The 26198-nt window shown below is 45.1% G+C and overlaps 1 protein-coding gene across 1 annotated transcript; it reads right to left on the bottom strand.

Annotated features, from left to right (window-relative positions):
* adora1b (adenosine A1 receptor b) lies at positions 1-26198 on the bottom strand. Its single transcript, XM_046344714.1, has 6 exons — positions 25483-26198; positions 25037-25387; positions 5380-5490; positions 5063-5165; positions 4565-4642; positions 1-1553 (listed from the first exon to the last, which is right to left on the bottom strand). The coding sequence occupies exons 2-6, from the start codon at positions 25375-25377 to the stop codon at positions 1062-1064; spliced, it is 1125 nt and encodes a 374-aa protein (XP_046200670.1). The 5' UTR covers positions 25378-25387; positions 25483-26198; the 3' UTR covers positions 1-1061.

Genomic DNA, 26198 nt, shown 5'->3' with positions numbered 1-26198 from the left:
CACCGTAGCTACATTTAATTCAAATTTACATCACTACATTCATATAAAGCCTTTGTTAGCTTAAATCAGTACAGTTTAATAAACAGCAGGAACATTAACCTTGCAACATCTGGAACTCTGTAAAGCCACATGTTTATTCAGTGTTATAACGTTTGATAATCTGACACTGATTATACCTCACCATCAGTGCTCAATTTTGCACTTTTTTTGAATGAGGATCCTACCAACTGTCAGTTCCTCTCTAATTTCACAACGCTAAAAAGGTCAACTGTCAGTGTTCTGTTAACTGTCAGTTAAAGCTTAGTGTCTTCAGTTCAGTTAGCTACTAAGATGTCTCAGTCTCATTATCAAATAGACTTACATTATTGCATGTTTTTGATTACACTTTTTTTACCGTATAAACCCTAATACTAATTCTCAGTTTTTTTACCGTATAAACCCTAATACTCATTTTCAATGTTTGTTTTTTTTCTTCAACCCCCACCTCCACACGAATGTTAAAATTAGATTTCACAGTCTGTAAGATGGATCTTTAAGCTGCAAGTCGCCTAACACGTCTCCAGAATCCTTCCATTCAGAATTCTTCCATTCAGAATCCTTCCATCCAGAATCCTTCCATCCAGAATCCTTCCATTCAGAATCCTTCCATCCAGAATCCTTCCATTCAGAATCCTTCCATCCAGAATCCTTCCATCCAGAATCCTTCCATCCAGAATCCTTCCATTCAGAATCCTTCCATCCAAAATCCTTCCATTCAGAATCCTTCCATCCAGAATCCTTCCATCCAGAATCCTTCCATTCAGTAGGGTACCATGTCACACTCCTTTCAAAGTAGTATACACAAACATCCAGTCACATCCAGGTGCAGATGCAAGGTACAAAAAGTAAACTGCTGGAATGTTTCTCACACTCCTCCTCCATTGGTTGCCTCACATTCGGGAAACGACTACTATCAGGATGCCTCTGACTCTGACAACCTCTAGTCATCTCCAAAAAAAACATAGGAACTCAAAGGTTTCTGAAACACGTCAATGTAGAAACTCCCGTTCTTCCGGGGATAGTTAGATATTGTTGTGCTCCATCGGCGGCTTCTGTGGCAGCTGGTGGTTAACCATCTGCTCTAGTGGAAGCTGCTGCCCTTCTTGTGATGGCGAAGGAGCTGGCGGTGAGTCCCCGATCGGATTAGGATTCCCGTTCCCATTCTGGTTCTCGTTCTCCTTCCTGTCCTTCTCACTAGGCTGGTTCAAGATGGCGGGTACATCCTTACAACAGAAGTACTGCTTCCAGATCTTCAGGAAAGCGTCGCGGAACTTCTTGATGCGGAAGGCGTAGACGATGGGGTTGACGGCTGAGTTGCCGTGCGTGAGCAATATGGCGATGTAGATCAGGAACAGGGGTTTGTCGCAGGTCGGACAGAACAACGTGATGCAGTTGATGATGTGGAGGGGAAGCCAGCTGATGGCGAACAGGAAGAGGACCAGGGCCAGCGACTTGGCCAGTTTGAGTTCCTTGTCGTAGTACTTGTTGGGGTCGGTGTGGCTGATGGTACAAGCCTGTAAGAAGAAATATTATCTTGATTTAGTATTCTTGTTATTATGAATTAATAATCATTACGATAGGTATTTTACCCAGATACTCAGGGAAATAATTCCTACTGCTGTAGATGGTAATGTAGGTGCTAGTTTGTTATAGATGGTAGTTTAGGTGCCAGTCTGTTATAGATGGTAATGTAGGTGCCAGTCTGTTATAGATGGTAATGTAGGTGCTAGTCTGTTATAGATGGTAGTTTAGGTGCCAGTCTGTTATAGATGGTAATGTAGGTGCTAGTCTGTTATAGATGGTAGTTTAGGTGCCAGTCTGTTATAGATGGTAATGTAGGTGCCAGTCTGTTGTAGATGGTAATATAGGTGCCAGTCTGTTATAGATGGTAATGTTGGTGCTAGTCTGTTCCTACTGTTATAGATGGTAATGTAGTTGCCAGTCTGTTATAGATGGTAATGTAGGTGCCACTCTGTTGTAGATGGTAATGTAGGTGCCAGTCTGTTGTAGATGGTAATGTAGGTGCTAATCTGTTATAGATGGTAATGTAGGTGCCAGTCTGTTATAGATGGTAATGTTGGTGCTAGTCTGTTCCTACTGTTATAGATGGTAATGTAGGTGCCAGTCTGTTATAGATGGTAATGTAGGTGCCAGTCTGTTGTAGATGGTAATGTAGATGCCAGTCTGTTATAGATGGCAATGTAGATGCCAGTCTGTTATAGATGGTAATGTAGGTGCCAATATGTTCTAGATGGTAATGTCGGTGCTAGTCTGTTATAGATGGTAGTTTAGGTGCCAGTCTGTTATAGATGGTAATGTTGGTGCTAGTCTGTTCCTACTGTTATAGATGGTAATGTAGGTGCCAGTCTGTTGTAGATGGTAATGTAGGTGCCAGTCTGTTATAGATGGTAGTTTAGGTGCCAGTCTGTTATAGATGGTAGTTTAGGTGCCAGTCTGTTATAGATGGTAATGTAGGTGCTAGTCTGTTATAGATGGTAATGTAGATGCCAGTCTGTTATAGATGGTAATGTTGGTGCTAGTCTGTTATAGATGGTAATGTAGGTGCTAGTCTGTTCCTACTGCTGTAGATGGTAGTTTAGGTGCTAGTCTGTTCCTACTGCTGTAGATGGTAGTTTAGGTGCCAGTCTGTTCCTACTGCTGTAGATGGTAGTGTAGGTGCTAGTCTGTTCCTACTGCTGTAGATGGTAGTTTAGGTGCTAGTCTGTTCCTACTGCTGTAGATGGTAGTTTAGGTGCTAGTCTGTTCCTACTGCTGTAGATGGTAGTTTAGGTGCCAGTCTGTTCCTACTGCTGTAGATGGTAGTTTAGGTGCTAGTCTGTTCCTACTGCTGTAGATGGCATTTTAGGTGCTAGTCTGTTCCTACTGCTGTAGATGGTAGTTTAGGTGCTAGTCTGTTCCTACTGCTGTAGATGGTAGTTTAGGTGCTAGTCTGTTCCTACTGTTATAGATGGTAATGTAGGTGCCAGTCTGTTGTAGATGGTAATGTAGGTGCCAGTCTGTTATAGATGGTAGTTTAGGTGCCAGTCTGTTATAGATGGTAATGTAGGTGCTAGTCTGTTATAGATGGTAATGTAGATGCCAGTCTGTTATAGATGGTAATGTTGGTGCTAGTCTGTTATAGATGGTAATGTAGGTGCTAGTCTGTTCCTACTGCTGTAGATGGTAGTTTAGGTGCTAGTCTGTTCCTACTGCTGTAGATGGTAGTTTAGGTGCCAGTCTGTTCCTACTGCTGTAGATGGTAGTGTAGGTGCTAGTCTGTTCCTACTGCTGTAGATGGTAGTTTAGGTGCTAGTCTGTTCCTACTGCTGTAGATGGTAGTTTAGGTGCTAGTCTGTTCCTACTGCTGTAGATGGTAGTTTAGGTGCCAGTCTGTTCCTACTGCTGTAGATGGTAGTTTAGGTGCTAGTCTGTTCCTACTGCTGTAGATGGTATTTTAGGTGCTAGTCTGTTCCTACTGCTGTAGATGGTAGTTTAGGTGCTAGTCTGTTCCTACTGCTGTAGATGGTAGTTTAGGTGCTAGTCTGTTCCTACTGCTGTAGATGGTAGTGTAGGTGCTAGTCTGTTCCTACTGCTGTAGATGGTAGTTTAGGTGCCAGTCTGTTCCTACTGCTGTAGATGGTAGTTTAGGTGCTAGTCTGTTCCTACTGCTGTAGATGGTAGTTTAGGTGCCAGTCTGTTCCTACTGCTGTAGATGGTAGTTTAGGTGCTAGTCTGTTCCTACTGCTGTAGATGGTATTTTAGGTGCTAGTCTGTTCCTACTGCTGTAGATGGTAGTTTAGGTGCTAGTCTGTTCCTACTGCTGTAGATGGTAGTTTAGGTGCTAGTCTGTTCCTACTGCTGTAGATGGTAGTGTAGGTGCTAGTCTGTTCCTACTGCTGTAGATGGTAGTTTAGGTGCCAGTCTGTTCCTACTGCTGTAGATGGTAGTTTAGGTGCTAGTCTGTTCCTACTGCTGTAGATGGTAGTTTAGGTGCTAGTTTGTTCCTACTGCTGTAGATGGTAGTGTAGGTGCTAGTCTGTTCCTACTGCTGTAGATGGTAGTTTAGGTGCTAGTCTGTTCCTACTGCTGTAGATGGTAGTGTAGGTGCTAGTCTGTTCCTACTGCTGTAGATGGTAGTTTAGGTGCTAGTCTGTTCCTACTGCTGTAGATGGTAGTGTAGGTGCTAGTCTGTTCCTACTGCTGTAGATGGTAGTTTAGGTGCTAGTCTGTTCCTACTGCTGTAGATGGTAGTGTAGGTGCTAGTCTGTTCCTACTGCTGTAGATGGTAGTTTAGGTGCTAGTCTGTTCCTACTGCTGTAGATGGTAGTTTAGGTGCTAGTCTGTTCCTACTGCTGTAGATGGTAGTGTAGGTGCTAGTCTGTTCCTACTGCTGTAGATGGTAGTTTAGGTGCTAGCTGATTCTGCTCTTGCCAACTCTTTATAGAGTTGTCATGTTTGGCGAGATAGTACAAACAGATGTGGGGCCAGGCGATATAGATGGGAGAAGGAGGGCTGGTCACCTCACCTTCTTGTTGAGCTGCTTGTGGATCATGTAGAAGATCTCTGTGTAAATGACCAGCATGAGGAGTAAAGGAGGCAGCACCTGTAGTGGAAACATAATCCGGTCCTGGTTAGCTCCAGTACCACGTTTTACCCCATGCACTAGTTGAGCTACACAACTACTTAACAACAATGTGTATATGCTTTCTGTGAAGTTCAACAAACAACATCAGACTTCCCTGACTTCCATTCTTATGAACATAAGATATACTACATATAGAGAGATGTTATAATACCCAGCTGATATACTACATAAAGAGAGATGTTATAATACCCAGCTGATATACTACATAAAGAGAGATGTTATAATACCCAGCTGATATACTACATAAAGAGAGATGTTATAATACCCAGCTGATATACTACATAAAGAGAGATGTTATAATACCCAGCTGATATACTACATAAGAGAGATGTTATAATACCCAGCTGATATACTACATAAAGAGAGATGTTATAATACCCAGCCGAAGAAGTTGAAGTAGACCATGTAGTCCATGCTGATTACGTTCTCAAACTGACAGGTGATGATGAGATCCTCGTTCAGAGAACCGTTCTGCTGCAGCCTGCAGGGATGGATGGAGGGGGGGGGGGTTATGTACTTCTAATTGAGTACATTATAGATACACAGTATCAATAGCAGAATTAGAAGCGCTGAACTATTAGACAATTCTTATTACTAATGGGCCCTGTTCAAAAGTAAGCTATTTCGGACACAACCAATGTCAAACTGCAAATAACAAACAACACAAAACTAATTTAAAATACATCGCTACCTACCTCCAGAGGTTGTTCCAGCCCAGCATGGGGGTCAAGCCCACGATGAAGGCCACAGTCCAACACACCACCACCGCCACGGCCGCTCGCTGCTTTGTCACCACACGCTTGTAGCTGTAGAGACAGAGAGAAACCAGGCGGTTAGGGAGTTAGTCTCCTCTACTGTAACACAAGGAGTTAGTCTCCTATACCGTAACACAAGGAGTTAGTCTCCTATACCAGAACACAAAGAGTTAGTCACCTCTACCGTAACACAGGAGTTAGTCTCCTCTACCGTAACACAAGGAGTTAGTCTCCTATACCGTAACACAAGGAGTTAGTCACCTCTACCGTAACACAAGGAGTTTGTCATGCAGGTGAATGAGGACCCAAAAGCGACTTGGCGAAAACAGAGTATTTAATCCAGAAATAAACTTTACAAAACAAAAAGCATAATACTACTCGTAAAGACGAGAACAGACTGGAGACTTGATCGAGAACTGCAGGTTGCCTCCGGAAGGCACTTGAACCTAGCAGACTCAGACACCTGCTCACCACGCAGCATCTGAGGGATACACGACACGACAGGGCAAAACATAGACACAGCACGGTGAATTATAGATGAGGATCCGACAGGGCAGGTACGGAAAACAAGAAGAGAAATAGGGACTCTAATCAGGGAAAAGGATCGGGAACAGGTGTGGGAAGACTAAATGATGATTAGGGGAATAGGAACAGCTGGGAGCAGGAACGGAACGATAGAGAGAAGAGAGCAAGAGAGTGAGAGAGGGAGGGGGAGAGAGAGGGATAGAAAGAGGGAAAGAACCTAATAAGACCAGCAGAGGGAAACGAATAGAATGGGAAGCACAGGGACAAGACATGATAATTAATGACAAAACATGACAGTACCCCCCCACTCACCGAGCGCCTCCTGGCGCACTCGAGGAGGAATCCTGGCGGCAACGGAGGAAATCATCAATGAGTGAACGGTCCAGCACGTCCCGAGACGGAACCCAACTCCTCTCCTCAGGACCGTAACCCTCCCAATCCACTAAGTATTGGTGACCCCGTCCCCGAGAACGCATGTCCATGATCTTATGTACCTTGTAAATAGGTGCGCTCTCGACAAGGACGGGAGGGGGGAGGGAAGACGAACGGGGGTGCGAAGAAAGGGCTTAACACAGGAGACATGGAAGACAGGATGGACGCGACGAAGATGTCGCGGAAGAAGCAGTCGCACAGCGACAGGATTGACGACCTGGGAGACACGGAACGGACCAATGAACCGCGGAGTCAACTTACGAGAAGCTGTCGTAAGAGGAAGGTTGCGAGTGGAAAGCCACACTCTCTGGCCGCAACAATACCTAGGACTCTTAATCCTGCGTTTATTGGCGGCTCTCACAGTCTGTGCCCTGTAGCGGCAAAGTGCAGACCTCACCCTCCTCCAGGTGCGCTCACAACGTTGGACAAACGCTTGAGCGGAGGGAACGCTGGACTCGGCAAGCTGGGAAGAGAATAGAGGAGGCTGGTAACCCAGACTACTCTGAAACGGAGATAACCCGGTAGCAGACGAAGGAAGCGAGTTGTGAGCGTATTCTGCCCAGGGGAGCTGTTCTGCCCAAGACGCAGGGTTTCTGAAAGAAAGGCTGCGTAGTATGCGACCAATCGTCTGATTGGCCCTCTCAGCTTGACCGTTAGACTGGGGATGAAACCCGGAAGAGAGACTGACGGACGCACCAATCAAACGACAGAACTCCCTCCAAAACTGTGACGTGAATTGCGGGCCTCTGTCTGAAACGGCGTCTAACGGGAGGCCATGAATTCTGAACACATTCTCGATAATGATTTGTGCCGTCTCCTTAGCGGAAGGAAGTTTAGCGAGGGGAATGAAATGTGCCGCCTTAGAGAACCTATCGACAACCGTAAGAATCACAGTCTTCCCCGCAGACAAAGGCAGACCGGTAATGAAGTCTAGGGCGATGTGAGACCATGGTCGAGAAGGAATGGGGAGCGGTCTGAGACGACCGGCAGGAGGAGAGTTACCCGACTTAGTCTGCGCGCAGTCCGAACAAGCAGCCACGAAACGGCGCGTGTCACGCTCCTGAGTCGGCCACCAAAAGCGCTGGCGAATAGACGCAAGAGTGCCTCGAACACCGGGATGACCAGCTAACTTGGCAGAGTGAGCCCACTGAAGAACAGCCAGACGAGTGGAAACAGGAACGAAAAGGAGGTTACTAGGACAAGCGCGCGGCGACGCAGTGTGCGTGAGTGCTTGCTTAACCTGTCTTTCAATTCCCCAGACTGTCAACCCGACAACACGCCCATAAGGAAGAATCCCCTCGGGATCAGTAGAAGCCACAGAAGAACTAAACAGACGGGATAAGGCATCAGGCTTGGTGTTCTTGCTACCCGGACGGTAAGAAATCACAAACTCGAAACGAGCGAAAAACAACGCCCAACGTGCTTGACGGGCATTAAGTCGTTTGGCAGAACGGATGTACTCAAGGTTCTTATGGTCTGTCCAAACGACAAAAGGAACGGTCGCCCCCTCCAACCACTGTCGCCATTCGCCTAGGGCTAAGCGGATAACGATTCTTAACCGTTATGTCATTCAGCCCTCGATAATCCACGCAGGGGCGCAGAGTACCGTCCTTCTTCTTAACAAAAAAGAACCCCGCCCCGGCCGGAGAGGAAGAAGGCACTATGGTACCGGCGTCAAGAGACACAGATAAATAATCCTCGAGAGCCTTACGTTCGGGAGCCGACAGAGAGTATAGTCTACCCCGAGGAGGAGTGGTCCCCGGAAGGAGATCAATACTACAATCATACGACCGGTGAGGAGGAAGGGAGTTGGCTCGGGACCGACTGAAGACCGTGCACAGATCATGATATTCCTCCGGCACTCCTGTCAAATCGCCAGGTTCCTCCTGAGAAGTGGGGACAGAAGAAATGGGAGGGATGGCAGACATTAAGCACTTCACATGACAAGATACGTTCCAGGATAGGATAGAATTACAAGACCAATTAATAGAAGGATTATGACATACTAGCCAGGGATGACCCAAAACAACAGGTGTGAAAGGTGAACGAAAAATCAAAAAAGAAATAGTCTCACTGTGGTTACCAGATACTGTGAGAGTTAAAGGTAGTGTCTCAAATCTGATACTGGGAAGATGACTACCATCTAAGGCAAACATGGGCGTAGGCTTGTCTAACTGTCTGAAAGGAATGTTATGTTTCCGAACCCATGCTTCGTCCATGAAACAACCCTCAGCCCCAGAGTCAATCAAGGCACTGCATGTAGCACCCGAACCGGTCCAGCGTAGATGGACCGACATAGTAGTACAGGATCTAGATGAAGAGACCTGAGTAGTAGCGCTCACCAGTAGCCCTCCGCTTACTGATGGGCTCTGGCCTCTTACTGGACATGAATTAACAAAATGTCCATCAAATCCGCAATAGAGGCACAGGCGGTTGGTGATCCTCCGTTCCCTCTCCTTAGTCGAGATGCGAATCCCTCCCAGCTGCATGGGCTCAGTCTCAGAGCCAGAGGAGGGAGATGGTTGCGATGCGGAGCAGGGAAACACCGTTGATGCGAGCTCTCTTCCACGAGCCTGGTGACGAAGATCTACCCGTCGTTCTATGCGGATGGCGAGAGCAATCAAAGAGTCCACACTGGAAGGAACCTCCCGAGAGAGAATCTCATCTTTGACCACTGTGTGGAGTCCCTCCAGAAAACGAGCGAGCAGCGCCGGCTCGTTCCAGTCACTAGAGGCAGCAAGAGTACGAAACTCTATAGAGTAATCCGTTATGGATCGATCACCTTGGCATAGGGAAGCCAGGACCCTAGAAGCCTCCCCACCAAAAACTGAACGGTCAAAAACCCGAATCATCTCCTCTTTAAAGTTCTGGTAATTGTTAGAACAATCAGCCCTTGCCTCCCAGATAGCTGTGCCCCACTCTCGGGCCCGGCCAGTAAGGAGTGAAATGACGTAAGCAACCCGAGCTCTCTCTCTAGAGTATGTTTTGGGTTGGAGAGAGAACACAATCTCACACTGGGTGAGAAAGGAGCGGCACTCAGTGGGCTGCCCGGAGTAGCAAGGTGGGTTATTAACCCTAGGTTCTGGAGGCTCGGCAGGCCAGGAAGTAACAGGTGGCACGAGACGAAGACTCTGGAACTGTCCAGAGAGGTCGGAAACCTGAGCGGCCAGGTTCTCCAAGGCATGGCGAGCAGCAGACAATTCCTGCTCGTGTCTGCCGAGCATGGCTCCTTGGATCTCGACGGCAGTGTTACGAGCGTCTGTAGTCGCTGGGTCCATTCCTCGGTCGGATCCTTCTGTCATGCAGGTGAATGAGGACCCAAAAGCGACTTGGCGAAAACAGAGTATTTAATCCAGAAATAAACTTTACAAAACAAAAAGCATAATACTACTCGTAAAGACGAGAACAGACTGGAGACTTGATCGAGAACTGCAGGTTGCCTCGGGAAGGCACTTGAACCTAGCAGACTCAGACACCTGCTCACCACGCAGCATCTGAGGGATACACGACACGACAGGGCAAAACATAGACACAGCACGGTGAATTATAGATGAGGATCCGACAGGGCAGGTACGGAAAACAAGAAGAGAAATAGGGACTCTAATCAGGGAAAAGGATCGGGAACAGGTGTGGGAAGACTAAATGATGATTAGGGGAATAGGAACAGCTGGGAGCAGGAACGGAACGATAGAGAGAAGAGAGCGAGAGAGTGAGAGAGGGAGGGGGAGAGAGAGGGATAGAAAGAGGGAAAGAACCTAATAAGACCAGCAGAGGGAAACGAATAGAATGGGAAGCACAGGGACAAGACATGATAATTAATGACAAAACATGACAGAGTTAGTCTCCTCTACTGTAACACAAGGAGTTAGTCACCTCTACCGTAACACAGGAGTTAGTCACCTCTACCGTAACACAAGGAGTTAGTCACCTATACCGTAACACAGGAGTTAGTCTCCTCTACCGTAACACAAGGAGTTAGTCTCCTATACCGTAACACAAGGAGTTAGTCACCTCTACCGTAACACAAGGAGTTAGTCACCTATACCGTAACACAAGGAGTTAGTCTCCTATACCGTAACACAAGGAGTTAGTCTCCTATACCGTAACACAAGGAGTTAGTCTCCTATACCGTAACACAAGGAGTTAGTCACCTATACCGTAACACAAGGAGTTAGTCACCTCTACCGTAACACAAGGAGTTAGTCACCTATACAGTAATACAAGGAGTTAGTCACCTATACCGTAACACAAGGAGTTAGTCACCTCTACCATAACACAAGGAGTTAGTCTCCTATACCATAACCCAAGGAGTAAGTCTCCTATATCGTAACACAAGGAGTTAGTGTCCTATACCATAACACAAGGAGTTAGTCACCTCTACCGTAACACAAGGAGTTAGTCTCCTTTACCGTAACACAAGGAGTTAGTCTCCTATACCGTAACACAAGGAGTTAGTCACCTCTACCGTAACACAAGGACTTAGTCACCTCTACCGTAACACAAGGACTTAGTCACCTCTACCGTAACACAAGGAGTTAGTCTCCTATACTGTAACACAAGGAGTTAGTCACCTCTACCGTAACACAAGGAGTTAGTCTCCTATACCGTAACACAAGGAGTTAGTCACCTCTACCGTAACACAAGGAGTTAGTCACCTATACCGTAACACAAGGAGTTAGTCTCCTATACCGTAACACAAGGAGTTAGTCTCCTCTACCGTAACACAAGGAGTTAGTCACCTCTACCATAACAAAAAGAGTTAGTCACCTCTACCGTAACACAAGGAGTTAGTCACCTCTACCGTAACACAAGGAGTTAGTCACCTCTACAGTAGCACAAGGAATTAGTCACCTATACCATAACACAAGGAGTTAGTCACCTCTACAGTAGCACAAAGAGTTAGTCACCTACACCGTAACACAAAGAGTTAGTCACCTATACCGTAACACAAATAGTTAGTCACCTCTACCGTAACACAAGGAGTTAGTCACCTCTACCGTAACACAAGGAGTTAGTCACCTATACCGTAATACAAGGAGTTAGTCACCTCTACCGTAACACAGGAGTTAGTCTCCTCTACCGTAACACAAGGAGTTAGTCTCCTCTACCGTAACACAAGGAGTTAGTCTCCTCTACCGTAACACAAGGAGTTAGTCACCTCTACCGTAACACAAGGAGTTAGTCACCTATACCGTAACACAAGGAGTTAGTCTCCTCTACCGTAACACAAGGAGTTAGTCACCTATACCGTAACACAAGGAGTTAGTCTCCTATACCGTAACACAAGGAGTTAGTCACCTCTACCGTAACACAAGGAGTTAGTCACCTCTACCGTAACACAAGGAGTTAGTCACCTCTACCCTAACACAAGGAGTTAGTCACCTATACCGTAACACAAGGAGTTAGTCACCTATACCGTAACACAAAGAGTTAGTCACCTCTACCGTAACAGAAGGAGTTAGTCTCCTATACCGTAACACAAAGAGTTAGTCACCTCTACCGTAACACAAGGAGTTAGTCACCTCTACTGTAACACAAGGAGTTAGTCACCTCTACAGTAGCACAAAGAGTTAGTCACCTACACCGTAACACAAGGAGTTAGTCACCTATACCGTAACACAAATAGTTAGTCACCTCTACCGTAACACAAGGAGTTAGTCACCTCTACCGTAACACAAGGAGTTAGTCACCTATACCGTAATACAAGGAGTTAGTCACCTATACCGTAACACAAGGAGTTAGTCACCTCTACCATAACACAAGGAGTTAGTCTCCTATACCGTAACACAAGGAGTTAGTCACCTCTACCCTAACACAAGGAGTTAGTCTCCTATACCGTAACACAAGGAGTTCGTCACCTCTACCGTAACACAAGGAGTTAGTCACCTCCCTCCCTCCCTCCCTCCCTCCCTCCCTCCCTCCCTCCCTAACCCTCCCTCCCTCCCTCCCTCCCTCCCTCCCTCCCTCCCTCCCTCCCCTCCCTCCCTCCCTCCCTCCCCCTCCCTCCCTCCCTCCCTCCCTCCCTCCCTCCCTCCCTCCCTCCCTCCCTCTTCCCTCCACCCCCTCCCTCCTTCCCTCCCTCCCTCCCTCCCCTCTTCCCTCCACCCCCTCCCTCCCTCCCTCCCTCCCTCCCTCCCTCCCTCCCTCCCCCTCCCCTCCCTCCCTCCCTCCCTCCCTCCCTCCCTCCAAGCACTGCGTTCCAGGATAATTTTTTTATTTTCATTTGAAGCATAGACGGTGATTCATGGTTTCTAAAAATTGACTACCTCTCAATATCCTCATGCAGTACAGTACTAATGTAACCTCCAAACTGTGCGCTGAACAGAGACAGATTGCAGTGATTCTTCATTCAGTAGGCAACACAATAGCTTAAGATACCTTTATTGGTCGATTGCACACAAGGTTCGCTTTTAACACAACCCCTCTGAAAGACACACATACGTACATACACACACATGCTGCATGTATACACACACACACACACACACACACACACACACACACACACACACACACACACACACACACACACACACACACACACACACACACACACACACACACACACACACACACACACACACACACACACACACACACACACACATACACACACATACATACTGTACCAGGGGTTGGTACCAGTTCAGGGAACAGAACTGAAAACTGTAAAATAATGGCATTTTTCAAGGAACATAATCACAACCGGGAACGAAAGTGAACAATACCGTTCCGGAACAGAACTGTTTAATAACGTTGTTTTATGTTACAGGCAGAAAATAAAAAACAAATGTAACAAAGCGCCTATTCAAAGCCCTCCCTCTGTCAATCAGAATCTTCTTCCAGAGTCTGCCTGACAGCTGAACATCTTTGTCAGTAAGTACAGTTGAAGTCGGAAGTTTACATACACCTTAGCATACACCTTAGCCAACTCAGTTTTTCACAATTCCTGACATTTAATCCTAATACAAATTCCCTATTTTAGGTCAGTTAGGATCACCACTTTATTTTAAGAATGTGAAATGTCAGAATAATATTAGAGAGAGAATGATTTATTTCAGCTTTTATTTCTTTCATCACATTCCCAGTGAGTCAGAAGTTTACATACACTCAATTAGTATTTGGTAGCATTGCCTTTAAATTGTTTAACTTGGGGCAAATGTTTCGGGTAGCCTTCCACAATCTTCCCACAATAAGTTGGGTGAATTTTGGCCCATTCCTCCTGTTAACTGAGTCAGGTTTGTAGGCCTCTTTGCTTGCACATGCTTTTTCAGTTCTGCCCACAAATGTTCTCTGGGATTGAGGTCAGGGCTTTGGGATGGCCCTCCAATACCTTCAATGCTAGTTAGGGATACTATAGTTATCACATTTCGCATTTGATTTATTAACTACAAAAAGGTAAGACGTGTTTTTAATTATGGTACTGCTCTGCACAAGGTTGTTAGCTAGCTAGCTTCTCTTGTCCAACGTTATGCCAGCTCTGAAGTTTAAAGACATTCTAAGTTCCTCCATAGAAGCCGCTCCTCCGTAGGTATGATTCAGTGGGTCTAATTCAGATAATACAGGCCATCACAAAATACCAAGCGCTTGAAGCAAAGCCTCCTCCTCCACCCTCTCTCGCTCTCTCTCCCCACCTGCAAAATACCAAGCGCTTAAAGCCAAGCCTCCTCCTCCACCCTCTCTCGCTTCCTCTCCCCACCTGCAAAATACCAAGCGCTTAAAGCAAAGCCTCCTCCTCCACCCTCTCTCGCTCTCTCTCCCCACCTGCAAAATACCAAGCGCTTAAAGCCAAGCCTCCTCCTCCACCCTCTCTCGCTCTCTCTCCCCACCTGCAAAATACCAAGCGCTTAAAGCCAAGCCTCCTCCTCCACCCTCTCTCGCTCTCTCTCCCCACCTGCAAAATACCAAGCGCTTAAAGCCAAGCCTCCTCCTCCACCCTCTCTCGCTCTCTCTCCCCACCTGCAAAATACCAAGCGCTTAAAGCCAAGCCTCCTCCTCCACCCTCTCTCGCTCTCTCTCCCCACCTGCAAAATACCAAGCGCTTAAAGCCAAGCCTCCTCCTCCACCCTCTCTCGCTCTCTCTCCCCACCTGCAAAATACCAAGCGCTTAAAGCCAAGCCTCCTCCTCCACCCTCTCTCGCTCTCTCTCCCCACCTGCAAAGTTCCAGTTGCATCTCGCACCAACCTTCCATCATGCATGTAAACAACTCACTGAGCTGTAGATTGCCCACTCCATATCAAACTACTCTATCCGCACTGCATGAAATGGTGAAATGATTTATTCATGTTGAGCTAAATAAAATGTAAAAAACAATTTCATAGGTTTAAAAAGAAACAGAAAGGAAAGATATAAACCTGTACTTTTCTTTGTTTCGAACCGTTTCAGAACTTTATTTTGCAGGTCGGGAAACAGAAAAAATAATAATAATGGTTCTGTTCAGAACTAAGCAATTCGAAAATAATTTTGGTTTCAACCCCCTCGCATTCTCCCTGGAGAGTTGCAAGGTGCTGCCCCACAGCTACTGGGGGGGGGGCTGTTGGTGTGGGGAGTTAAGTGCATTGCTCAAGGGCTCAACAGCAGGCAATAGCATCTAGGATTTGATACCAGCAACCCTCCAGTTGCTAGCTCACTTTCCCGACATGTCTGACTGCTAAGAAAAAGTAGGCTCATTGGTATCACACTGACTTCTGTCAGTCTCATTAAGACTGCAGAACTGGCAGTGTAGCTTCACACACACACACACACACACACACACACACACACACACACACACACACACACACACACACACACACACACACACACACACACACACACACACACACACACACACACACACACACACACACACACACACACACACACACACACACACACACACACACACACACACACACACACACAAGATAGAGACAGAGAGAGAGACTCTGCATGCAGAATTCTGCAAAAATATCCTCTGTATACAACGTAGAACACCAAATAATGCATGCAGAGCCAATTTAGGCCGATACCCGCTAATTATCACAATCCAGAAAAGAGCTGTTAAATTCTACAACCACCGAAAATGAAGCGATTCCCAAACCTCCCATAACAAAGCCATCACCTACAGAGAGACGAACCTGGAGAAGAGTCCCTTAAGCAAGCTGGTCCTGGGGCTCTGTTCACAAACACACCCCACAGAGCCCCAGGACAGCAACACAATTAGACCCAACGAAATCATGAGGAAACAAAAAGATAATTACTTGACACATTAGAAAGAATTAACAAAAAAACAGAGCAAACTAGAATGCTATTTGGCCCTAAACAGAGAGTACACAGTGGCAGAATACCTGACCACTGTGACTGACCTAAACTTAAGGAAAGCTTTGACTATGTACAGACTCAGTGAGCATAACCTTGCTATTGAGAAAGGCCGCCGTAGGCAGACATGGCTCTCAAGAGAAGACATGCTATGTGCACACTGCCCACAAAATGAGGTGGAAACTGAGCTGCACTTCCTAACCTCCTGCCCAATGTATGACCATATTAGAGACACATATTTCCCTCAGATTACCCAGATCCACAAAGAATTCGAAAACAAACCCAATGTTGGTAAACTCCCATATCTACTGGTTGAAATTCCACAGTGTGCCATCTCAGCAGCAAGATTTGTGACCTGTTGCCACATGAAAAGGGCAACCAGTGAAGAACAAACACCATTGTAAATACAACCCATATTTATGCTTATTTATTTTCCCTTGTGTACATCGTTACAACACTGTATACAAAAATAAAATGACATTTGTAATTTCTTTATTCTTTTGAAACTTCTGTATGTGTAATGTTTACTGTTAATTTTGATTGGTTATTTCACTTATATATTATCTACCTCACTTGCTTTGGCAAAGTTAACACGTTTCCCATTTCAATAAAGACCCTTGAATTGAATTGAATTGAATTGAGAGACAGAGATAGACAGAAAGAAGGAGAGAGACAGAGAGAGACAGAGTCAGAGAAAGCGAGAGAGAGAGAGAGAGAGAGAGAGAGAGATTAAGAGAGAGAGAGAGAAAGCGAGAAAGAGACAGAGAGAGAGAGCGAGAAAGAGACAGAGAGAGAGAGCGAGAGAGAGAGAGAGAGAGAGAGAGAGAGAGAGAGAGAGAGAGAGAGAGAGAGAGAGAGAGTAGAGAAAGAGAGAGAGAGAGAGACAGAGACAGAGACAGAGAGTAGAGAAAGAGAGAGAGAGAGAGACAGAGACAGAGACAGAGAGAAGAGAGAGAGAGAGAGAGAGAGAGAGAGAGAGAGAGAGAGAGAGAGAGAGACAGAGAAAGCGAGAAAGAGACAGAGAGAGAGAGACAGAGATTAAGAGAGAGAGAGCGATATTGTGTGTCAGTGTGTTGGAGTGAGCTAATGGCCTGGGCAATGATAAAAATGAAGATAGTCAGACAGGGACTCACATTACCATGTCCATGGCTGCAGGCTATGTTGATTGGCTGCACTGTTAGCCTTGTTGTACCTCTTCTATTGTTTTCTTCTAAAATGCTAATGTGTAACGTATATGTAATGTACAGAGTATGGTGGACAAATCAGTTCAGATATAAATGTCTGAAAATAATGTATGCTGCTCTAGCTTTAAACAGAATGCTGTTGGGCTTCACCCTGTTGGGCTGCAAACTTAAAGGTCCAAAATGATGTCGCCATTGCCCTCGATTCTAAGCAAAGTTGTGCTGCTATTTTTATTGACTTGGCCAAAACTTTTGATACGGTAGACCATTCCATTCTTGTAGGCAGGCTAAGAAGTATTAGTGTCTCTGAGAGGTCTTTGGCCTGGTTTGCTAACTACCTCTCTCAAAGAGTGCAGTGTATAAAGTCAACAAATCTGCTGTCTCAGCCCCTGCCTGTCACCAAGGGAGTACCCCAAGGCTCGATCCTAGGCCCCACTCTCTTCTTAATTTACATCAACAACATAGCTCAGGCAGTAGGAAGCTCTCTCATCCATTTATATGCAAATGATACAGTCTTATACTCAGCTGGCCCCTCCCCGGATTTTGTGTTAAATGCTCTACAACAAAGCTTTCTTAGTGCCCAACAAGCATTCTCTACCCTTAACCTTGTTCTGAACACCTCCAAAACAAAGGTCATGTGGTTTGGTAAGAATGCCCCTCTCCCCACAGGTGTGATTACTACCTCTGAGGGTTTAGAGCTTGAGGTAGTCACCTCATACAAGTACTTGGGAGTATGGCTAGACGGTACACTGTCCTTCTCTCAGCACATATCAAAGCTGCAGGCTAAGTTTAAATCTAGACTTGGTTTCCTCTATCGTAATCACTCCTCGTTCACCCCAGCAGCCAAACTAACTCTGATTCAGATGACCATCCTACCCATGCTAGATTATGGAGACATAATGTAACGGTTCTCTTCTATCTCCTCCTCTGACGAAGAGGTGGAACAAGGATCGGACCAAAATGCAGCGTGTGATGATTCATGATATTTTATTGAAGGAAAAAACTATACATGAAGAAACTACAAAATAATGAAATATGAAAACCGAAACAGCCCTATCTGGTGCAAACACAAAGACAGGAACAATCACCCACAAAACACTCAAAGAATATGGCTGCCTAAATATGGTTCCCAATCAGAGACAACGATAAACACCTGCCTCTGATTGAGAACCACTCCAGACAGCCATAGACTTTGCTAGATACCCCCACTAAGCCACACACCCAATACCTAACAAAACCCCAAGACAAAACACACCACAATAAACCCATGTCACACCCCGGCCTGACCAAATAAATAAAGACAAACACAATATACTTCGACCAGGGCGTGACACATAATTTATAGATCAGCAGATAAGGGTGCTCTCGAGCGGCTAGATGTTCTTTACCATTCGGCCATCGGATTTGCCACCAATGCTCCTTATAGGACACATCACTGCACTCTATACTCCTCTGTAAATTGGTCATCTCTGTATATCCGTAGCAAGACTCACTGGTTGATGGTTATTTATAAAAACCCTCTTAGGCCTCACTCCCCCTATCTGAGATATCTACTGCAGCCCTCATCCTCCACATACAACACCCGTTCTGCCAGTAACATTCTGTTAAAGGTCCCCAAAGCACACACATCCCTGGGTCGCTCCTCTTTTCAGTTTGCTGCAGCTAGAGACTGGAATGAGCTGCAACAAACACTCAAACTGCAACAAACACTCAATCTCTTCATTCAAAGACTCAATCATAGACACTCTTACTGACAGTTGTGGCTGCTTTGCGTGATGTACTGTTGTCTCTACCTTCTTGCCCTTTGTGCTGTTGTCTGTGCCCAATAATGTTTGTACCATGTTTTGTGCTGCTACCATGTTGTTGTCAGGTTGTGTTGCTACCATGCTGTGTTGTCATGTGTTTCTGGCTTGCTATGTTGTTGTCTTAGGTCTCTCTTTGTGTAGTGTTGTGTTGTCTCTCTTGTCATGATGTGTGTTTTGTCCTATATTTATATGCTATTTATTTATTTTTTAATCCCAGACCCCCGTCCCCACAGGAGGCCTTTTGCCTTTTGGTAGGCCGTCATTGTAAATAAGAATTTGTTCTTAACTGACTTGCCTAGTTAAATAAATAAAATAAATGAACTGGCCGATTGATTTGATATGAAAAAAGTGTAGTGATAAGAACTTGAACTGAACACTAGTAGGTATTGTTCCTAAGAAACCCTACTAATGGATACAAACTGATAGCAGCTCAAACAGCAACCAGGGAGTGTCTAGTGTGTGATTAAGACACACACACACACGCACACGCACGCACACACGCACGCACGCACGCACACACACACACACACACACGGTCTAGTGTAGATAACGCACATGGTTCCCATAACAACCTGATGGTTTAATAACGATACAGATTGTTTCTTATCAAAATGATCCACACTGGGTATTGTTTCCTCTTGCATAACTATGTCCATGTGGGTACAGTATAATGTAGATAGTGAGAGGTGGTTGGAGTGGCATTTCAACTACTCTCTTTTGAGCTCTATAGGCCTGGGTAGATTTTACAGGTGTGGTTGAGATTGATGCATTGTTTAAGTGATAATGCCAGAGAAGCCAGTGTTTGGAGGATGTATTGGCATGCGTGTTGTTTAGGCCCGAGACGAAGTCAAACCTTGCCAACATATCGTCTTTGAGGACATTATCACTTTTATACAACGGATTACCAACATATTCAAATAACGATTGACATATTTTCATTAAACACGTTTTGTTGATGAATTTATTCCTACTATTTCATCCTTCCACGAGATATCGTCCCGACACAAATCTAGGGTTGTTACCCAAGCCGGCTGGTCGTTCGTTCTATTGGTTCGCTTGCCAGAGACCCGACCCAGTCGTTAAGGCTTTTTTTCCTAAATCTATGGACGTGATCCAGTCGTTGGTTCTCAATGTTCCGTTACCATGATGTCTGGCAGTGTTCTTATCCCTTGCTTGCTAGCTAGCCAACTTTTGCTAACACAGTTACGTCAAACAGTGCCCCTAGGATAACAACAAAGTAGCTGCATTTGTGTTTGCTTAATCTGTTTTATAGTGATTTTTTTTTTGGGGGTACATCCATAACATTGAGCTAATGAGGCACAGGTTCTCCTGGCATAGAAAATGTGCTCTCTCGTCAGGGCACTGTTGTTCAGAGGAGCTAGCCAACAACACAGCTAACACAATCACTTCAAACTGAATCTGGAATGACAGCAAACTGGCTGAGAAAAGCTGCCAGACTGTCTGTCTCGTCCATTACTATCAGACAGCTGGAGATCGAATTTCAATATTGAAACAGTATTGCCAATGTAGGCAAGACAGACAGCAAGGTCAATACAAAATCTCTGTTGTTCAAAACCAAATGCTAGTCTAACAAAAAAATTGGATAAAATATCTGGATGCTTTTTACAGTGGAGATCATGTTTCTAAATTGCCTGGCTGGGCTGATGAGACAGTAGATTGCACAGTCTGATGGAACAGAGTAAATTGGCATTTCAATGTAACAACCTTTGCCGGTAATTTGTGGAATAGATACCGGCTGGAACGTGGTTTTAACCAATCAGCATTCAAGATTAGACCCACCTGTTGTCGGAATGGATAATACTGTCTTTCATGTAGGACAACGATGATGACAATCATATGATGTAATCCAGGGATTTTTCTGCATCAAAAAGGGTCATAGGTGGTGGACGCTACTGTATTTTAGAAAACATTTTTGGGAACCTCATCTTGGCAGTGTAGACACATTTTTCTTTTTTTTGCTAATTTCTTGCAATTCTACAAACGTATCCATGGAGCTGAGAGAATGTTTTGCTGTTTAATTCATTCCTATCCCTATTTAGGGGACTTTGAGCGGTTCTGGACTGGTTCCGACTGGTTCCGACTGACATTTTGGTGTACCAAGTGCTTTGTGAACGTCCCAGGGTCCAATACCTTATAATGCTTCACATAGGATTTATGGTATGTATGCCAGCATGCCGGAGATGAGTGGTAGTCGTGGTGTGTAGATGTGGGTGGGCGTCTATTTAAATCCTCCATTAAGGAGATACACCATTAAAAATAAATCCATTCTTAATTCATTTAGACAGGTCCTGAGAAACATTATAAGACTAATAAAAATGTATTTTTGTAAACAACAGAACAGCATGTTTTGAGTTTAATTAGGCCTATGTTATGGGTCTGTACAGCCTGGCTGTGCCATCCAAATTAAAGCAATAGTTGGTTATTTTGTTCATTAAACAGACAAGAAACAACTACCCGATCACAGTCAACACACAGGAATATTATAGTAAGAATAAAATGGACTATTACAAAATAAAATACAACAAATATTTTTCCCACGGAACTTGCGTCACAGGAACGTGTGTGGAACCGCTGAAAAAGGATGTTTTCAAACACAGGCCATGATTATTTTTATCCACTTTCAATCTCTTTCCTACCCTCACTCCACTTTGTTAGGGAGCAGGCGTAGGGTCTGATCTTCATCATGATACCCATAGAAAATAATAGCAATCTATATTTTCAAAAGCATGTGAGTCTCATGTTCATATCTCACAACCGCTGCACGTTTTCAACTTGGCACCGTCACGTTAAAAAGCTTACGGACAATGTCAAATGTGATATAGTGAAGCACCTGAGTGAGTTGGGTACGCAACTACGCAGGTACTTTCCCGAAACGGATGACACAAACAACTGGATTCATTATCCCTTTCATGCCCTGTCTCAAGTCCACTTACTGATATCTGAACAAGAGAGCCTCATCGGAATTGCAACATGCCGTTCTGTGAAAATTCAATTTAATCAGAAGCCACTGCCAGATTTCTGGATAGGGCTGCGCTCAGAGTGTCCTGCCTTGGCACATCGCGCTGTTAAAACACTGAAGCCCTTTGCAACCACGTACCTATGTGAGATTGGATTCTCGGCCCTCACTAGCATGAAAACTAAATACAGGCACAGACTGTGTGTGGAAAACGATTTAAGACTGAGACTCTCTCCCATACATCCCGACATTATAGAGGACTAAGGTGTCCCCAAAAACATCTTCGGCTGCATGTCCATGGATTATAACAGCAGAAGAATACCCGTAAAATCCAGAATTCAGTTGTAATCCAATATTACAGAATAACAACTGTATAATCAAGGAATCATTCATTGATTTATAATTGGAAAAAGTTCAATTATAGCTTATAGTGCACTGCCTGATTTGAAGTGTTGTTTTCTGTAGAAGTAGTAAAAGTGTTGTGAAGGAGGCGATGACAGGTATGAGTATGAGCTGACTGAGAACTTGAAAAGGTTTAATAATAGACAAGGAAATGAAAGAGTCAATAATGACATTCGGCTATACCCTGCCAGGAAAAGACAAGTGCATGACAAATTCCCAACAACCTCTCTATATCTCTCTCTCTTTCTTTTGACAAATGAACCATTCACAATCTCTCTCCCAAGTCAAAGTGACTTCGTTAAAAACGGATTAAAAGCAAGTCGATCACTGTCTAAGAATATTCTCCAACAAATGGAGAATGGAAAAACGCCCTTCTGCTACTCGGCTTCTCTTCTCCCACATTCTCTCCTCCTCAGTCTCCCTCTGCTTCTTCTCAGCAGCACAGCCCCAAGCCTTTTGTTTCACCCTGGACATGGCAGCTCTAGTTTGGCAGCACTAGAACATGCAACACAGCACCAGAGGCTGTTCCATTCAATATGCATTACTAAAAATGTAATCTCTGTCACTGTCACAGACTCACTCAATTCCACTGAAAGAATAAACCAATATATCCTCATCTTTCAAAAAAAGAAAGGGTGATGGCATCTCCCCCCCAAAAATGAAACAACAAATGAATGTTTAAATGTATAGGTGCTCTTTGAATATTTAAGTAGGCTGACGTGTTTTGACCTCGATGGTCTCCTCTGTTGTATTCTCCTCTAATATCTCTGAATAAGTTCCCTAGAAAATGGTCAAGTACTGTAAGCTGAACAGCAAAAAGCAGCACATTGTCAGCAGAGAAGAAAGAGTAAGACAGACAGAGATGTGATTTTCTCTACTCCTCCTCACATTGTCAGCAGAGAAGAGCAGAGATGTGATTTTCTCCACTCCTCCTCACATTGTCAGCAGAGAAGAAAGAGTAAGACAGACAGAGATGTGATTTTCTCCACTCCTCCTCACATTGTCAGCAGAGAAGAACAGAGATGTGATATTCTCCACTCCTCCTCACATTGTCAGCAGAGAAGAAAGAGTAAGACAGACAGAGATGTGATTTTCTCCACTTCTCCTCACATTGTCAGCAGAGAAGAACAGAGACATGATATTCTCCACTCCTCCTCACATTGTCAGCAGAGAAGAAAGAGTAAGACAGACAGAGATGTGATATTCTCTACTCCTCTTCACATTGTCAGCAGAGAAGAACAGAGATGTGATTTTCTCCACTCCTCCTCACATTGTCAGCAGAGAAGAACAGAGATATGATTTTCTCCACTCCTCCTCACATTGTCAGCAGAGAAGAACAGAGATGTGATTTTCTCCACTCCTCCTCACATTGTCAGCAGAGAAGAACAGAGATGTGATTTTCTCCACTCCTCCTCACATTGTCAGCAGAGAAGAACAGAGATGTGATTTTCTCCACTCCTCCTCACAGTGATTCCTGAGGACATAACAGCTAATTAGAGCTGCTTTTATCGCTGTGTGTGTGTGTGTGTGTGTGTGTGTGTGTGTGTGTGTGTGTGTGTGTGTGTGTGTGTGTGTGTGTGTGTGTGTGTGTGTGTGTGTGTGTGTGTGTGTGTGTGTGTGTGTGTGTGTGTGTGTGTGTGTGTGTGTGTGTGTGTGTGTGTGTGTGTGTGTGTGTGTGTGTGTGTGATGTCATGTTAATACCAGAATGTCAGACACCTTCCCTCTCCATGGGGCCTGGCCGTGAGGATGTGGGCATCCTAGTGACATGGATCAAAAAGGTGTTATGATGACCACCATGACAACCACCTGATAATCAGATCTTCCTCATCATCGTTACACCTTCTCCATCATCTCCTCCTCATCTCCACACCTTCTTCTTCTCCTCTTCCTCCTCATCATCTTTACACCTTCTTCATCACCTCCTCCTCCTCTCCACACCTTCTTTCTCCTCCTCCTCCTCATCATAATTACACCCTCTTCATCACCTCCTCCTCCTCTCCACACCTTCTTCTTCTCCTCCTCCTCATCATCATAATTACACCCTCCTCATCACCTCCTCCTCCTCTCCACACCTTCTTCTTCTCCACCTCCTCATCATCATAATTACACCCTCCTCATCACCTCCTCCTCCTCTCCACACCTTCTTCTTCTCCTCCTCATCATCATAATTACACCTTCTTCATCACCTCCTCCTCCTCTCCACACCTTCTTCTTCTCCTCCTCCTCATCATCATAATTACACCCTCCTCATCACCTCCTCCTCCTCTCCACACCTTCGTCTTCTCCACCTCCTCCTCATCATAATTACACCCTCCTCATCACCTCCTCCTCCCACACCACACCTTCTTGTTCCTCCCTCATCATAATTACACCCTCTCCATCACCTCCTCCTCCCACACCACACCTTCTTGTTCTCATCCTCATCATCATCATCATTACACCCTCTTCATCACCTCCTCCTCCCACACCACACCTTCTTGTTCTCCTCCTCATCATCATCATCATTACACCCTCTTCATCACCTCCTCCTCCTCTCCACACCTTCTTGTTCTCCTCCTCCTCATCATCATCATTACACCCTCTTCATCACCTCCTCCTCCTCTCCACACCTTCTTCTTCTCCTCCTCATCATCATAATTACACCCTCTTCATCACCTCCTCCTCTCCACACCTTCTTCTCCACCTCCTCCTCATCATAATTACACCCTCTTCATCACCTCCTCCTCCCACACCACACCTTCGTGTTCTCCTCCTCATTCACATCATCATTACACCCTCTTCATCACCTCCTCCTCCCACACCACACCTTCTTGTTCTCCTCCTCATCAGCATCATCATTACACCCTCTTCATCACCTCCTCCTCCCAGCCACACCACCTTCCCCCCATCCTCAGTAGTGCATTTTATCCACCTGTTCAATTAGAGTATAACTGGTCCATGTAGGTATAAGACATGATGAGTTGTTTTTGTTTACCTGGTTGGAATCTTGACCCTGAGATAGCGGTCAATCGCAATGGCCAGGAGGGCCAGGATGGAACTTTGCGTCAGTACCAGCACCGTGCACGCGACCATTAGGCAGCTGTAGAAGTGAGTTTGAAGTCCGATGCTGATAGTTATCGCCAAGGGGATGACGAGGGCTCCCACTGCGATATCCGCCAGGGCCAGAGAAACGATGAAACAGAATGTTGTGTCTCTCAACGATTTGTTAATTTTCACCGCCCAGACCACCATCACATTACCCAGGACGGAAAAGACGGCAATCACCACCTCCATGCCGATGTAGAGCGCCTGGGCTGGGGCGAGTGCTTCAGGCATCCTTTAAACACTGTTATAGGTCCACATAAGAGAGAACTAGGTATTATTTCAATTAAAGCAGGCTTGGGAAGCGTACAAAGCAATAATTTGATTAGAGTTACACACCTATTAGTCCAAGTGCGTTTTGCGTTCTACAGTGGCAACATCACTTGGGTTATTATATTTCCATCATAATGATGTTCTGATACACATCCAGGTTGTGAAACAATTTAGCATCATAATGGACCCCCAAAAAGCAGATATAGGAATGAATAGTTAGACCTATTATTTGAATATAGTAGTAGTAGGCTAGAAGTCCCGAGGTTATCGTGGTACGCTGCAGTTCCTGTTCTCGTTCAATACCCTGTTCCACCACTTCGTTGGATCCACCTGCGCTCGGGGAAGGGACCTTGCTTGCCCAGTATTGTTTATTATTTACCCTTGGTAATCACTTTAACATCTTATTTTATCTACGGTTTCTCGGTTATCAGTTGAAAAGCAGGTCGTAGTTAAAAAATAAAAATACATCTTCCACGGATAGTAATTTAGTGAACGAAACAGAACGGTCTCCTTGCTGTGGTATGCTGCGGCTTAAATCAAATACAACCGGGCGCCCGTGCTCGTGCTCCGTGCTATTTCCCGTCCCCGTTGCTTTGAGAGTCAAAGCAGCAATGCGGTGACCTAATATAGCTCTCAGCGCGTGGCTCCAGCTCTGATATGTTTTGGTCACACGCGCTCTGATTTTCCTTGTCCGTTATATTTATCACATCCCAAAGTGTTTAATTTTTGAAGCCCATTTCGCCATAATTCCAACTCTGTGAATTGCCATTGCAGGTGCACTG

The sequence above is a fragment of the Oncorhynchus gorbuscha genome, linkage group LG03 (assembly GCF_021184085.1).
Source record: "Oncorhynchus gorbuscha isolate QuinsamMale2020 ecotype Even-year linkage group LG03, OgorEven_v1.0, whole genome shotgun sequence".
Lineage (NCBI taxonomy): Eukaryota > Metazoa > Chordata > Actinopteri > Salmoniformes > Salmonidae > Oncorhynchus > Oncorhynchus gorbuscha.
The sequence above is the reverse complement of the archived record's forward strand: the minus strand, read 5'-3'. Positions and strand labels throughout refer to the sequence as shown.

Coding starts and splice junctions, on each gene's coding strand:
- adora1b (XM_046344714.1), bottom strand. CDS start 25,377: ATGCCTGAAGCACTCGCCCCAGCCCAGGCGCTCTACATCGGCATGGAG. Junction 5,491..25,036: donor AGGGTCAAGATTCCAACCAG/GTAAACAAAAAC, acceptor CTGTCTCTACAG/CTACAAGCGTGTGGTGACAA. Junction 1,554..4,564: donor ACAAGCAGCTCAACAAGAAG/GTGAGGTGACCA, acceptor TTCTTCTTACAG/GCTTGTACCATCAGCCACAC.